General features: G+C 39.4%; 1 protein-coding gene across 1 annotated transcript; it reads right to left on the minus strand.

Annotated features, from left to right (window-relative positions):
* Nucleotides 1-78: 78 nt before the first annotated feature.
* Nucleotides 79-13349, minus strand: rnf151 (ring finger protein 151). The gene is made up of 6 exons (XM_073060730.1): nt 13111-13349; nt 11613-11758; nt 10474-10570; nt 7150-7540; nt 2661-2904; nt 79-169 (listed from the first exon to the last, which is right to left on the minus strand). Exons 1-6 carry the CDS (start codon nt 13141-13143, stop codon nt 136-138), a joined length of 945 nt encoding a protein of 314 aa, XP_072916831.1. The 5' UTR covers nt 13144-13349; the 3' UTR covers nt 79-135.
* Between the last annotated feature and the right edge of the window lie 3332 nt (nt 13350-16681).

The following is a 16681-nucleotide window of genomic DNA, read 5'->3' on the forward strand; positions in this document are numbered from 1 at the left end:
ATATACTGAAAAGTTTCAAATCATGCAGACTGAATAACAGAACTCATAGCAATTAACTCATTGAAGCTGTTTTCAAGTGGTAGTTCTTTTCCTTCTTTCTGATGACCGTTAGCGTAGCTGGTTTTGGTGTTGTCTTCAGAAAATTACAAAGTTTGATTTGCTTCGTCTTCTAAAAAGATAGAGTGGAATTTTAAGCTCTTGCTTCATGACAAAATCTAGGTGGATAGGAAAAACGGGGACGAAAGTGCATTCAATTTGCGAAGCATTTAGGCATTCACTTTGGTACAAACAAAAACTGAGAAAGACAGAAGATTATCTCTAAATATCAGTTGCAAATTTGTTTAATTGGTCCAGTCTATCAAAAATAGATTTGGCTTTTTCTGTCACCAACATTTCAGCATTGTAAAGTCCAGTTTATAATGATAAATAAGATTGAAAGATCTGCTTTCCACAAACTGCAGTATCACCTGCCACTCTACAAGCTTCCCCATCCAGCACTTAATTCTCTAACTTCTGACATCTCCAACAAAATCCCACCATCAAGCACATCTTTCCCCTCCTCCTTCTCCTTACTTTTTGCTTTCCACAGGGATTGTTCCCTACATGACTCCCTTGTCTATTCATCCCTCAGTACTGCTGTCCTTCCTGGGCCTTGTCCTTACAAGTGGAACAAGTGCTAGACCTCCCTTACCACCATTCAGGGCCCCAAACAGTCCTTCCAAGACAGGTAACACTTAACCTGAAGTCTGTTGGGGGTCACCTGTATCAGGTTCTCCTAGTGTGATCTCTATATTGGTGAGACCCAATGTAGATTGGGAGGTCACTTCGCTGACACCACCAGAAAAAGTGAGATCTCCAACATCCACCCATTTTAATTCCATTTCCCATTCCAACATGTTAGTCTATGGCCTCCTCTGCTACAGTGATGAGGCCACACTCGGGTTGGAGGAGCAATACCTTGTATGCTGCCTTGGTAGCCTCCAACCTGATGGCATGAACATTGATTTATCAAACTTCTGGTAATACCTAACCCCGCCCCCCCAACTTTCACCATTACCATTTCACTCTCTCATCTCATCACCTCCCTCGTGACTCCACCCCCTTCTATGACTTTCTGTCCTCTAATCAGATTCTCCCTTCTCCAGCCGTTATGTCATTTTCCAATCAACTTCCCAGCTCCTTTACTTCACCCTTCCTGGTTTTACCTACTACCTTGTGTTTCTTCCTCCCCTCCCCCCCCCCCCCACACCTTCATACTGATTTTTCTTTATTTCTGCAGTCCTGATGAAGGGTCTCGGCCCAAAACGTCGACTGTACTCTTTTCTATGGATGCCTGGCCTGCGAGTTCCTCCAGCATTTTGTGTGTGTTGCTTAGATTTCCAGCATCTGCAGATTTTGTCTTGTTCATTAATGTGTTTGCATTTTAAATGCTGGTCATTATAGATCACAAGTACTGAGATTCTGCTAATAACTATTTCCACAAAATCTTCCGAGGACTGGGATAATGGGCAACTTCCTCACCTAAGACAATATTCCCAGTATTTAACAGTACTGTTCAAAGGTCACAGGCGCTTATGTATAGCTAGGTGGCTAACACTTGCACAGAACAGTATTTGTGAATGTGAAGCAGAGAGCAAGTTTGTAAATCTGGCAGGAGCAAAGGATGTTGGGAATGGTGAGGGTGGAGCACCACGGGAGGGCTGTAGGACAAGTGGCAGAGAAGTGCCAGGGTACAGGGTGGTGTGAGTGCAGACTCAGCAAGGTAATTGGATTTCAAACAATTTGTTTATTGATCATTACAGAATCCCTCTCTGGTGCTTCCCACTCTCCCCCTTTTCCCAACCATGATCCCCCTCTCCTTGCCTCCTTTCCATTCTCAGTAGGAAAAACCCATATCTGAATCAGGTTTATCATCACTCGTATGTCACAAAATGTGTTTTTTATGCAGTAGCAGTACAGTACAACACAAAATTACAGTACTGTGCAAAAGATTTTAGGCACACTAGCCTTGTATGTGCTAAGAATTTTGCACAGTTCTGCAGGTCCCATTTACACTTGCTCAGCTATGATGTCATTGACAAAGCCTGACACCATGCTACTAATTCTAATACCATTCAGAATTCTAGCACAGCAAGAGATTATTGGATGGAGAAATGAAGTGACTCGAAGCTTCCTTTTCCCACCCCGGTAAAAAAAAACTCACTCCCAGCCTGCAAATATTCAAAGTGGGAGCAGTATTCAGTATGATACTGATAACTGTGCACAGAAACCCTGTTTTAAAATTACTTCCCAAATTCACTAGCTCAGCAAGAGTATGAACCTCACACTGATGGTGGCTGATGATACTAGAACTGGACCCCAAATGAGAGCAAAGAGATCATAATGGCCCTTAAAGCAATTTGAATTAACAGTGAACTATAAACATGCCAACAATTCTACTGAAATAAAACCAAAATCAAATTAAGATCATGAAATTATAATTAACAAGAGCAACACACCAGGACTGGCATTATAAAGTTTAACTATAGTTACTTAATGAGCAACATTTGCCAAATCTTTAACTGTAGAATAATCTCTATCACAGGAATTTTAAAGCCAAAGGTTTTGTGAATTGGTCACTTATTTGGAGTCAAATGAACCTATTGCGGGAAAAAAACTACCTCAATGAATGCAATATCCATGGCCTATGCTTCTTCTTGACAGCAGCACTTTGACTAATTGATGTATTGGCAGTCTGCGAAGCAGTGTTCTCATTTACATCATCTGTTTCAAAATACAAATGAGTGTTGTTTCCATATAGACTGGATTCTTGTTCAGTGCTAGAAGTGGAACTGATGGAAATACTGTCCTCATTTGTGTGTTGTGCTTCATCCATCACTCCATCAGTAATACTTTCTGATTCACCTGAAAAATAAACTAAACAGCTTGAAGTTCTTTGCAACATCTTCAGAAAAATTACACATTGAAGCAGCTGCAAATTAATTTTTATATTTTATCTGAATTACAAATGCTTGTTTGCTAGTCAAAATTGTGACAAATAGATTTAAATATGTAAAAGAGTGAAAATTCAAACGCTTGTCTGAACAAATGGAAAGGTACCTAAAGTTAAGTAGTTTGTACTCATGACTAAGCTGTTCTCAAGAAAATTCTAATTCAATTGCAATGTATAAGTAGATTAAAAAAACTGAACAGTTAATACAAAACTCGGGTATATTTCAATTAGATGATGGTTAAAATGGACAACAGATTCCATTAATTCAACCAGCGACGATTACTGCAATCAGCCCAGTTAATATGCCAGTCCTTCCCCAGGTTTTCTTAAGTTATGGATAAGTTAGTTTGATGGACTACTACTCTATAGTACAGAACTACAATAAAGCAAGTTCACTGAAAGAAAGTAATTATTACCTGCACTTGGCAACAGATTTTGTTCTTGGTAAATTGAAAGCTTTAATTTGCATTTAGCAGCTTTCTTAATAGTTTAATTTTAGAATACACCAAATTGTCCTTGGAAGTATTTGACTAATTTATAATTTCTCATTATTGACTTCAATTAACAAAATTTTAATGGATAACTGAATCCTTTAAAATGTATTTAAGTAGTACAATAGTTTATAATTGTAGCTTTGTATTTATTGCTAATTTTTACCTGCTTCCCATATGATCCTTTAATAAAATTCAAAATATATCAAGAACTATCATCCCTTCTTTAAATTGAATTGGGATTCAAAACTGCATCTTGGTCATCAAACTGATAGAAGCAGATGTGAATATTAAACTCATGTTCACATTTGGGACAAAACAGAACACATGGGGTAACTACATATCCAATCAGAAGAATATGCATGTCTTCAAAAGAAAATATCTTTGGCACAATTGTTTTGAAAGTATCATCTGACCCACAATTTACATTTGAATACAGATGTGGTATTATACAATTTAGTAATCGTCTTATCCACTTGAAGGTTCCCTAGTAGATTTTCTGTTGCACAAGAGGAACTTTTAAACGTTAGAACAATCTGAAATCTCAAGGCTGATAGGCCTGCTGATAGAGAAATTCAGTTTCAGACAGAAAAACCTTTACTTCAAGTTCATTAAACCTAAAAAAATTATATTCAAAAGAGGAATGGTGACCTATTACCGGATCCCATTTGTTTTGATTCTGATAATCAATCTGTCCAATCCTTCATATGTATTTAAAAGTAAAAACAATGCTTGAATTGATCTATTTGTAACTAATCTGCTTTTTAAATCTTCACATGTAGTGTTTCTTACTTTATCAAACCCTTTCAACCAGCAGAGCTGCTACTTGTGGCATTCATTCGCTGTCCCGGTCTTCACTCCTTCACAGAACTTTTGTTCTCTCTACCCTTTCCTGATATGAACCGGAAACGTTAGATGTTTTGAAATTGCAGAAGATGAGAAGTTATCAAGCTAAAACTTAGATCATCTTCAGACGATCAGTTGTATTTCCAGATCTGTAGTATTTTGCTCTTGGGTTTTGGCATCAGTTTGAATTGTTGATCCCAGATGATAGCCTGAACTGCCAAACCTTTATATTCAATTAATCAATGAATTCTTCTTCCCAATTCACCGTCATCAACTGGTGGTGTTTTTGCTATTTCCAAAGCTGATACAGAACTCTTGGAATACTGACTTTCATTTTCACAGTATTCCAAAGCATTAAGTATGTTCCTGTTACCTTTTTCTTGGCCTTCTGTGGGGTTGCCTGATATATTTGGAAGAAATTAATCTGGTGAGCTTGTCAGTACTATGAAGTATTCCTATAGTATGTTCCAACATCTGATAGGGATACCTAGAGATCATACTTCTTGTTGTGCATTTAATACTTAAGTAAAATTTGAGTAATTTTGTAAATATATTTGATTAACCATTTTGTTGTCTTGCATAATTCATTACAGGTTACATGTGGAAGTACGTGAATGGCACATGTCATTGCACCTCACTAAAGTAAAAACTAAATGTAGATGAGTTAACCCTAGCTCATGTTTTTCTTACAATTAGTTTTATATTTTGGAGTTACAAAACATAACATACCTGTGCTCAAAGACAGTGCATTCTCTAGAGTGAATAGTAACTTCACTAAAGTTGATCTCTTCTAGTACTTTATTCATGTACAATTTGCATTAAAACAAACTTCAATCACATTACTAATTTTGATCTTTGGTCTGCTTCCATCTCAGTGTTTCAAGGAACATCCTTTTCTGGGATGCTATCTACTATCTAAAAGTGCATGAAAAAGTTAAAGATGGTAGTATTGACAAGGCCAAATTTATTGCACCTTGCTACTTTCCAGGTGGATTACCATATATCTGACTTTACAAAGCCATTTTTGTTAACAGTCAACAAAAATTAATGCAATACATATTCTGAGTCAAGAACTTCTGTCAAAGTGGTACATGCAATTCCCCCCAAAGACAAATCAGTCAAACTTAAGATAAACAAAGCAACAACTTTCATGCTCATTAATCCTGGTCCTAGTCCATAGGCTAGCAGGTGTGCTGTTTGAATTCAGTCAGCAATTTCATAGGATTTGAGAGAGATTTACTGGATTAGTTGCCACTACTAGCGATCCATCTTTAGTTGTGGTGTTTGTGATCACAATGCATTTGAGACATTATAATGCTGTAACAACAGTAGTTTCTGTAATCACTGCCTTCATTAGTTTGTATAGCTTCTTTACTCGGCTATTACCCCCAAACCATTCAGTCATTCTTGGCTTCATGCTGGTGAGGCACCACTGTGAGGATCATGTTTTTTGATTTCTCATATGCCCTCATTGCTAGGGGAGAAGCTCCATTCAATGCAGGTTGGCACTTCCATTGTATCCTGGATAATGGACTATCTGACTGACAGACCACAGGGTGTGCGGCTTCAGAGCTGTGCGTCAGACATGGTTATAAGCAGCACTGGGCCCCATAGGGAACTATATTGGCTCCCTTGCTGTTTACCCTGTAAACATCAGACTTTTAGATACAACACTAAGTCGTGTCATCTGCAGAAATTCTCTGATGACTCAGGAATAGTTGGGTATATAAAGGGAAGACGAGAGGATGTATACAAGGCCCTGGTGGAGGACTCCGACAAATGGTGCAAGCCAAATCATCTGCAGCTCAACATCAGTAAGACAAAGGAGATGGTGATGGACTTTAAGACTAAGCCTGCACTGCTCCCTATTGATGGTGAGGATCTACAAGTACCTGGGGGTGCACCTGAATGATAGACCTGAGTGCAGAGGCTTTTTACAAGGGCCAGAGTCGCCTTCCTGAGGAGACTGAGGTCTTATGGAGTATGCAGGCCTCAACTTCACATGTCCTATCTGTCTGGTGTCACCAGTAAAATCTTCTATGTGGTGGTGTGCTGGGGCAGTGGCATCAATATGGGTAATGCCAACAGGCTCAATAAACAGATTAGAAAGGCTGGCTCTGTTTTCGGAGTCAGACTGGACACACTGGAGGCTGTGGAAGAACAAAAGACTACAGAAAATCCCAGCAATTCTAGACAATGTTTCTCACCCTTTGCATGCCACCTTGGCTGAACAAAAGAGCACATTTAGCAACTCGGACAACTGCGCTGCTCCAAAGAGCACTATATATGAGGTCATTCTTACCCTCGACCATTAGGCTCTATAAAGAGTCAACTTATAGATGGGGAAGTGATGATCCCCTCCTGTTTGAGGTAACTTTTTAAAAATTCTTTCTTGTTTCTTTTCTAATATTTGTATATCTGTGCACTTGTAATGCTACTGTGACACTAATTTCCTTTGGGATCAATAAAGTACCTATCTAATATATTCTTCAGCTGTCATAAAAAAAAGTCTTATGTTACATATTGGGAAAGAACTTGAAAGCAAATGAGATTTAAAAAAAGACCCTTATACATTCCTCTCTCATTAAAAGTTAGGATTTTCAATCTTCCAGTTCAATCAATGCAAATAAATTGCCACAAAATTATGTGAAAAACATTGAGTTTACTGTCTCCCCTGCATGATATGACAGAGAATTTAGCAGTTTCTATGGTTTAAAGTATTAAACAGTACCTTTCACAAAATTTAAACTCAATTCTCTTTGTTCTTTTACAACTATGCTCAGAATCCAATCTATTCAGCAATAATTTGCAATTACTCACCGGCATCTTCACAAACACATGATTCCAACAGCTGTAAGTGATTGTCTGCAGTCAAATTCTGCAGAATTTCTTCTACTAACTTTAGACGATGGTGCATACAACTCAAGCGCCTTTTAAGAACTGTAATCTTTCCCTTGTATTTTCTTTTAGTGTCCCTGTAACAGTTGTGCTCCTCTAGCTGGTTCCGGGTAAGTTGGACTCCACATCCCATCCTGCATGGCTGGTTCCAATGTTCGCAAACTTGTTCGTGAGCAGCAATATTCTTATGAAACATTTCAGTGGCACACCCTTCATACCTGCAGCTCACTATTCTATATTCACAAACAGCTTTGTGCTTTTCATACTGTTCGAGTGGAAAAGTATACCGGCAACCATAGATTTTGTTTTCGCACTATGTGAACATACAAATAACAAAATAGCAGTGAGCAATTTTTGTTAAATTGAGCACCCAGAAACAAAAGCACTGATATCCTTTTATTAGGAGGCCAATGCAGAAAAAAGGAAATTAAAAAATGAGGACAAAGTCTAGAACAGAATTAAGCAAAATTATTTGAATCAATGCTATTTAACATTTTGCAGGAAAATATCCAGCTTCTGAACAATAATACCCAACACAGTACACACATTTTTCATCCTTTAAATATTTGAAAATCAAATTTAAAGTGCCTATTCATTCCTTTTATGCAACACAATACTATCCCAGTCCAAGTCATCAGACTAAATACTAGGCACAAAAATTGATCTAACTGAAATATTGTTAATTTACTTAGTGCTCAGATGTTAACGATAGGATTTTCTGATTTGGTTGGTGGTCAATCTAATATGATGGCAAATGAGACTGTTAAGGGATTGTATTTATCTAATGGGTTTAATGTTCTTTCAGCTTGTTCAGATAAGAACAAGGTCCATAGCGTAGTTGAGCCAACCAACTATAGCACTGCACAATGTGAAATTATTCAAGTGTGGAAGCAAATGGAAAGTGGTAGTCTGGGCCAATAATACAAGAGTGATTGATGCCAGAAGAGAGCAGGAAATTTATTCTGAGGTGGGTCATCACAGAGCGTACGATTAACAAGTAAGAGGTGGACTAAAGAAAATGGAGTGTAGAAACTAAGCCAGGCAATAAGTTTAGAAAAATCTCAAAAGTAAATGTAGTTTCCAGAAAGTGAAAGCAAGACAGAAAAGACTAATGGAAAATAAGGAGATTGGCGGGGAGTGTGTGGGGGGGGGGGGGGGTCAAGTCAGGGAAACTTCAAACTGAGATATACAGGGCAAGTTTTATTTAATTTAATAACACACACAGTGGTGGGTGCCTGGAATTCATGGCTGTGGTGGTAAAGGAAACAAATGTTGAGGCTCTTAGATAGTGAATAGATATGGACTTGGGTAGGCAGAAAGGACTCAGGCCTTTAATTAGTTTGGCACAACATCATGGCTCAAAGAGCTTGTTCCTGACAGTGATGTTCCATGTTCTTCCATTTGGTAAAATGAATTGTGTTGGTTGTCACAGGAACTAAGGCTGTGGCCTCAATTTCTTACAGTTTATATAAAAATGACTTGAAACCACAATTTTTAAATTTGTGAATGACAAACTGCAGATTGGAAAGCAAATTTTGGAAAGGACACAACATTACAGAAAGGAGTATTGACAGTTTAAGTGAATAATGATCTAGCAAATAAAGCAAATACATTTAATGGCCACTTTATTAGGTACACATGCTCATTAATGCAAAAATCTAATCAGCCAAGCATGTGGCTGCAACTGAATGCATAAAAACACACAGACATGGTCAAGCAGTTCGGTTGTTGTTAAACCAAACATCAGAATGGAGAAGAAAGGTGAACTAAGTGACTTTGACAGTGGAATGATCCTTGCTGCCAGGCAGGGTATCTCAGAAACTGAGGTTTTCACACACAATAGTCTCTAGTGTTTACAGAGAATGGTGCGAAAAACAAAACATCCAGTTCTGTGGTTGAAAATGCCTCATTAATGAGAGAGGTCAGAGGAGAATGGCCGGACCGGTTCAATAACAACTCAAATAACCACGTTACAACAGTGGTGTGTAAAAGAGCATCTCTAGGCTACGGCAGAAGATCTCACTAGGTTCCACTCCTATACCTAACAGAGTGGCCACAGAGTGTATTTGGGCAAAAATGTGAAATTGTCCATATTGGCAAATGAAAGCTACATGCAACCTAAATGGCAAAATACTGTAGAACTGTGAGTTGTGAAGAAATCCAGTACAGCATTCACAAGTCTGGAATTCAAGACCATATAGAGGTTATGCTTTAGTTACCTACAGGACATTTGCAAGATTACATCAAGAGAAGAGTATCAGCCTCCTTGAAAAAGGATTTAATCCTTGTAATTAAAGTGTTACAGGAGCGTGGCGGTGGACGAACCCAAGTACAGAACATGAGGGCAGAGACAGAGTTGGGAGACATTATTGACGTAGTGAGCGTGGAATCGGTATCCAGGAGCGATGCTAGACTTAGAACTGGCAGTCCTAAGAACCGTGAAACGAGGTTCCTCACACCAGAGTTGACCAATGAACTGGCAGCTCCTTGTTGTCTTTATCCTGCATTTTCTGATGGAAAGCAGATGTGTGTAGTTAGTGGAACCTGGAAATGATTGGAAACTAAACAAGGGGATTGAGGCCCAATTCCTGAGGTAAATAGCAAGGTGGGGGATTGCCAGAAGGGACCATGACATAAAGATGTTCAGAAGAAATTTAGCAGAATGGGCAGGTCGTCTTAAAATGCAAACTTGAACAAGCTAGGTTTGTATCCACTAGGTTTTCAAAATAGGAGATTTGATTAAAACTAATAATCCCAAGGCATCTTGACAGGATGAGAGATGAAGCTTTCCACGAAGAGAATTTAGAAAATGGCATTACCCATTTAAGATGCAGATGAAACAAAATTATCTCATGTTTAAGTTCTTTTCAAAAGGAGCAGCGGCAGAGTGAATAATTTGTTTATCAAGAAGCAAATGAGTCCTTTGCTTTGGAATATTTAATGATAAGAATTCTTAAAGAGTTCTTACTCTTGGTTTAAAGATTATTCCTAAATCTCTATTGTACATACCAAAATGAAAGAAGAAATCTAGAGGCCTTCTAATTTTTGTTTCCACTCACCCTTCCCACACCCACTTCTAACTTCAGTATCTTTCAAGCTCAACTAGCACACTTCAGGAATAGCCCAAGCAGCACGCTTCAGGAATATACACAGAATCCAATATCTGTTTACTACCCTAGCTTCAGGATGAGGATTTCAACTGATAAGTTTTCAGTTATACCTTAGTCAATTATACCCACAATTTACCTTCATTATTAGTCGTCCAATCATGTTGTGAATCATAGGTATCACAGATCGAGTCACACCTTTCACCTTTTTCCTGCAATATGGACAATCATGCTTCCTAGAAGACAATATTACATTAAGCACAAAGATGTTTGTGATTTATTGCCAAATGTATCGCATTCAGAATGCACAATATGACCCATTCATTAGCTTTTTAAATACAGAGCAGTTGCTTGTACCTTCTACATAATAGCAGTTCTGACTAGAAAAACTGGCTTATATTTATCTAAAAGGGTGGCAATAAGATTGTAGGTCTCACACGAGAGTGGAGATCTCAGGACTCCCACTCAGCCAACTACTGCCATCAGTTTTATCACAGGGATTCCGATGCATCACTGTTGATCTCCTCATGCATGTCCTGCAGAGGATGAAAACATCTGGAGATTGCAAAACTTAAGCTGCCCACAATAGAGAGAGGGAGAGAGAGCAAGAGAGCGAGTAAAAGAAACATGGTTACATGGTTTAACTAGGCTTAGAACTCTTCTGATGGCCCAGAGTAATAATTTTAATACTGAAAAAAGTGACACTAGTTTGAATCAGCTGAGTGCCTGTTTTCAAGTGGGAGATTAAACCAGAGCCTGGTAGGAGCAATTAGCAAGTTTTACAGCAGCAGAGTGAAAATCTTTGGTTTATACATATGGTACTCTTGTAATACAGCTTGTAGGTATAATATTTTTCTGTATTAGAGTTATACAGCATGGAAACAGATCATTCAGCCCAACCAATTAATGCCAACAAGGTATCTTCCTGAGTTAGTCTCACTGCACTGTTTCTAGCTAATATTCTTCTCAAGTTTTCCTAACCATTTAAACATTATAATTGTACCCATCTTTATCACAAATACCATGCAAGAGTTAGAATACATACAGAAACCAAGGAACTAAATACATTCTTATAATATTGGCAGACTCTTTACTGTTAAATATGAAATATGCCACTAAAAAGGGAAAACATTTTCCCAAAAATTGACATACATCCTTTCTTTAAAATAAGTCTTCAAAAAAAGTCTAGACATACCCAGGTTTTGTATTTCCCCATAGGTTTAAAACCATTTATAAATAATTTTCAAGATAATTTTAAAATTATCAAGTAGTTTTTACCTCACAAGCCAGCTTGAAATGCAGCCTTTGCAAAAGACATGTTGGCAGGAGAGCTCTACAGGACCTTTGAGCACGCCGTGGCAGATAGTACAGATGAATTCAGGATCTGGGGCATTTACAAATAGCTCGATATCATATCCAAAATCCTATTTAAAACCAAAATAGAAACGACAGAATTGGAAGTTTGAAACAAACAAAAATATTGTTGAATGTTAACAGGCCAGACAATACAAGAGAAACACTTCAGATTTTCAATCAATGGCTTCTTATTTCAACTAGATGAAAGGTCTGTGCTGCAATGTTAAGTCTGGTTTCTGCTCTACAGATGCTAAACACGTTAGCCTTTCTGCTTCAGGCTTTAAAAAAGAATGGTTACAGAAGAATGAAAAGATAAAAATGCTTACATCAACACTGGGAAACTGAAATACAAAAAATAATCAGATAGAATTGGTCGAAGTATCACAGTCACTGGAGACAAGCTAAATCTACCAAGTAGTGTAACACAGCAATTTTGCGAGTGGATTAGTCACAGAACAAATCTGGTCGTGCAAAATTAAGCATTTGAGGCAAACATCAAAAATATACACAACCAAAGGTCTGTAAAATCACGGCGGTGGGGGGAGGGGGTGATTGCTGGGAGACGCCTATTCCGCGTGGTAACTCAATGAATAAACAAACAGTTCAATACAGTACAGACCCTTCATCCCAAGGTGTTAAACCGAACTTTCACATTACTCCAGGATCAATTTACCCTTCCCTCCCACATAGTGTCCATTTTTCGTTCATCCATTTACCTATTTACAACCTCTTAACTGTCCCTAATGTGTCTCCCTCTACCACCACCCCTGCGCACGTATCCCACGCACATATGTACAAAACTTACCTCTGATACCCCCCCCATACTTTCCTATCACCTTAAAATTATATCACTTACCCCCCCCCCCCCACCCCCATCAGTCATTTTCACCCTGAGAGAAAGTCTCTGGACTTTTGCGAAGCCAACAGACGGAGGGATAAACATGTGAAAGAAGTTAAAGCAATATAGGGTAGAGCAAAAAGTGTGCAAGGACTTGGAGAGAAGGAAGAATGAACTAGATAATAAAGTACTTGACGGACTAACAGCCATCATGTCGGTACATCACAAACTGTTCCTATGAGGGAGGTCCTTGCCTCTGATGATGGAGGACGCCCGATAAAGAGACTAAGGATCATCTCATTTATGTCACGGTCAGTACACTGAAACGCTGAAAAGTAATATTTGAGCACGAAAAAAATCGCATTAAATGGCAATACTGTAGTCATTTAGTAGAGAAACATGCACAGAATGCTGGAGACCATTTAACGAAACACCTTAGACATTTTTAAAAAAAAGTTAACTCAATTCGACAGGTCAATTTACGAGTACATTCTATTGTAAGATGAACTTAGTACCTGTACATAAAACCACATACGCTATAGTACATAATTTCTTTAGTCATAGTACACCACTGCCCCTTACCTGTTCCGACTCCTGTTCCTCAGCCGATTCCATTCCGGTGAAACGTCAATAACTGGATAAAAAGTAAATTCTGTTTTTCCCTGATCAAGTTCTTATGACTCAGCCTCCAATCATATGTGGGGAGTCTTGATTAATCTGTTACAAGGCGCGTTTCTTTAACAAAATCCGGCATAACACGCAGGATACTTCTATCTGTAGGCACTTGAACACAGGTTGCTGAGCTGAGAATGGGGGCTTGTACTGCAAAACAAACCAACAATGTAGAACACCGTGGAGTGCAGAGAAATTGTAACGAGTGAATGGAATTGTAATCGAAAAGAGCTGAATCGCACGGGCTAGTCGTGAACACACTGAACTAGAACCGACTGCGCTGGAAGCTGACTGCAATAAAAGGCAAAGCATATCTATGTTTAGAAAGGTGTTGTGGTTAAATGAGTTTTCGTTCTTTGGTACATAGACTAGATAATACAACTTCAATCGAGCCAGTTCTGATATGAAGTGCATCATAGTCAATCTATAATTTCACGTACCTACATTGTTTTTTTAACTTTTAAGGGTCATGTGTTATAAATATTATTTTATGTTTTGCAATCTTCCATTGCTTTAGGCTGGACAACGTCAATGGGGAGAGGAAGGAGGGAGTTCTACCATAACCTGGACAACTTTTACTCCTTAACCAACACTTAAGATGCAAGATGATTTTGCTACTTATAATGTTGCAATTTGTTTCAGTTTTCTTTAGGGAAAAATGGGAAGTCATATTTTTTAGACTGCAACAGTGACTGCAGCTCAGAAAATGCTGTATTTCACTTATTTGTAAAGCAGTTTATGACAACCTTTTATTCACTTGAATTTTTTTTAAAAATTTCGTATTATTTATATACAGGTCCTCCCTAGATTATGAATGCCTGATTTAAGGACAACCTGTACATATGAACAAGCATTTGAGAATAGGATGGATTTGCCAGTTGCTCCTGGGCCTCAGGCATCATGTGCTGTGTGGGAATTAGGTTAGAGACAACATCACTGCATTTTGCAGAGACATTTGAGTGACCGAGTTAAATGCTCTGGTTGGCCCTTATTTTTGTGCAAGTATATTTTCAGGGAGCTTACAAACTGTTTTGGTTACAGACAGTTTTTGGGAATGGAGCCCTGTTGTAATCCAGGGAGGCCCATAGCAGTTAGTGTGATGCTATTACAGCTCAGCGTAACAGACTTCAATTTCAACATCCTTTGTGAGCAAGTGTGTATGTTCCTTACCATGTATGCGTGGGGTGCTTCAGAGCCCCCCTGTAATCTAAAGACCGTAGGTTATTGTAAATTATTCCATGATTAGGTTAGGGTTACATTAGTGAGTACAGGGCAGAGTGGCACAAAGGGTGGAAGGCTGTATCTCTAAATAAATAATAGTTACTAACTATTGTATGGGCTAGCCGGTGGTGTAGTGACCTCATCACTGGATCGAGCTGGATGGCCCAGAGTTCAAATCCAGCTGTGTCCCAACCTGGGCAGCAACAGTATCTGCACAGAAGAAAGGCTGGCAACCTACCTCTGTATCTTGTCACAAAAAAACTATGGACAAATACACTATCCATAACATCGCCATGAGTCAATGATAACTCGACGGCACTCAACAACAGCAACTATTTTCATCTTAACAAATTGCTTTTTTCAGCAAATTAACATTGTTCCAATATGTTGACAGAATTGGATAGTCTAGAGGTGTAATGCACAGGTCTCAATGACTGTTGTCCAGTTACCGCTTGCATCCACAGTGATGAAATGCTTTGAGAGGTTGGTGATGAAACACATCAACTGCTGCCTGAGAAGTGACTTGGATCCACTCCAATTTGTCTACCAGCACAACAGGTTCACAACAGATGCAATTTTATTGGCTCTTTACTCAACCCTGGAACACCTGGACAGCAAAGATGCATATGTCAGGATGTTCTGTATGGACTACAAATTAAGCATCCAATACTATAATCTCCTCAAAACTAATCAATAAGCTTCATGACTTTGGCCTCAATACCTCCTTGTGCAATTAGATCCTCAGTTTCCTCACTTGCAGATCCTACTGGTTCCGACTGACAACAATATCTCCTCCTCCACAATCTCCATCAGCACAGGAGTGCCACAAGGCTGTGTGCTTAGCCCCCTGCTCTACTTGTATTACCTATAACTGTGAGGCTAAGCAATGCCATATTTAAGTTTGCTCATGACATCAGTTTTATAGGCCAATCTAAAGCTGAATCAGAATATAAGCGCGAGATTGAAAATCTGGCTGAGTGGTGCCACAATAAACAAACTCAATGACAGCAAGACCATGGAGCTGATTATTGACTTCAGGAGTAGGAAACCAGAGGTTCGTAAGCCAGTCCTCATCAAGGGATCAGAGGTGGAGAGGGTCAGTAACGTTTAAATTCCTTGGTGTTATCATTTTAGAAGATCTGTTCTGGGCTCAGTGCATAAGTGCAATTATGAAGAAAGCATGGCAGTGCCTCTACTTCCTTAGATGTTTGTGAAGATTTGGGATGACATCTAAAACTTTTGACAAAGTTCTATAGATGTGTGCAACCTCCCACTTTCCGCAGGGATTGCTTCCGACGCAGCTGCCTTGTCCATTTATCCCTCACCACTGAGCTACCTTCAGCTACTTACCCTTGCAAGCAGAACGAGTGCCATACCAGCCTCTACACCTCCTCCCTCATTGCCATTCAGGGCCCCAAACATTCCCTCCTGGTGAGGCAACACTTGTGAGTCTGTTGGGGTCACCTACTGTATCTGGTGCTCCCAGCGTGGCCTCCTTTATATCAGTGAGACTCAATGTAGATTAGGAGACTGTTTCACCAAGCACCTATACTCCTCCCGCAGAAATAGCAGACCACCCATTTTAATTCCCATTCCCATTCCCATTCTGACATGTCAGTCCATGGCCTCCTCTACTGATGCAATGAGGCCACACTCAGGTTGGAGGAGCAACACCTTAAATTCTGTCTGGGTAGCATCCAACCTGATGGCATAAACATTGATTTCTCGAACTTCTGGTAATTGCCCCCTTCCCCGTTCCCATTCCTGTTTCCCTCTCTCACCTTATCTCCTTACCTGCCCATCACCTCCCTCTGGAGCTCCTCCCCCTTCCCTTTCTTCCATGGTCTCCCACCCTCTACCAGATTCCCCTTCCTCCAGACCTTTATCTCTTTCACCAATCAACTTCTCGGCTCTTTACTTCACCCCTCCCCAATCCTGATGAAGGGTCTCAGCCCGAAACATTGGTTGTTTACTCTTTTCTATAGATGCTGCCTGGCCTGCTGAGTTCTTCCAGCATTCTGTGTATGTTGCTTGCATATGCAGCGTCTGCAGATATTCTTGTCCACGACCCAGTCCAGCATGGGTAAAGCCCTCTCCACCATTGAACACATCTATAGAGTGCTGTCTCAGGAAAGCAGCATCAATCAAGGACCCCCACCACCCTGCCTATGCTCTCTCCCTGCTGCTATTATCAGGAAGGAGGTACAGGAGCCTCAGGACCCACACCTGATAAATCATCAAAAATGAGATGGGAACAAGT

The sequence above is a fragment of the Hemitrygon akajei genome, chromosome 11 (genome assembly GCF_048418815.1).
Source record: "Hemitrygon akajei chromosome 11, sHemAka1.3, whole genome shotgun sequence".
Classification (NCBI taxonomy): domain Eukaryota; kingdom Metazoa; phylum Chordata; class Chondrichthyes; order Myliobatiformes; family Dasyatidae; genus Hemitrygon; species Hemitrygon akajei.

What these genes read in the sequence shown, in the direction of transcription:
- rnf151 (XM_073060730.1), bottom strand. Translation starts at nt 13,143, where the DNA reads ATGGAATCGGCTGAGGAACAGGAGTCGGAACAG. An exon ending in AGGAACAGGAGTCGGAACAG is followed by an intron (nt 11,759 to 13,110) that starts GTAAGGGGCAGT and finishes GGTTTTAAATAG; the next exon opens with GATTTTGGATATGATATCGA. An exon ending in ATTTCAAGCTGGCTTGTGAG is followed by an intron (nt 10,571 to 11,612) that starts GTAAAAACTACT and finishes ATTGTCTTCTAG; the next exon opens with GAAGCATGATTGTCCATATT.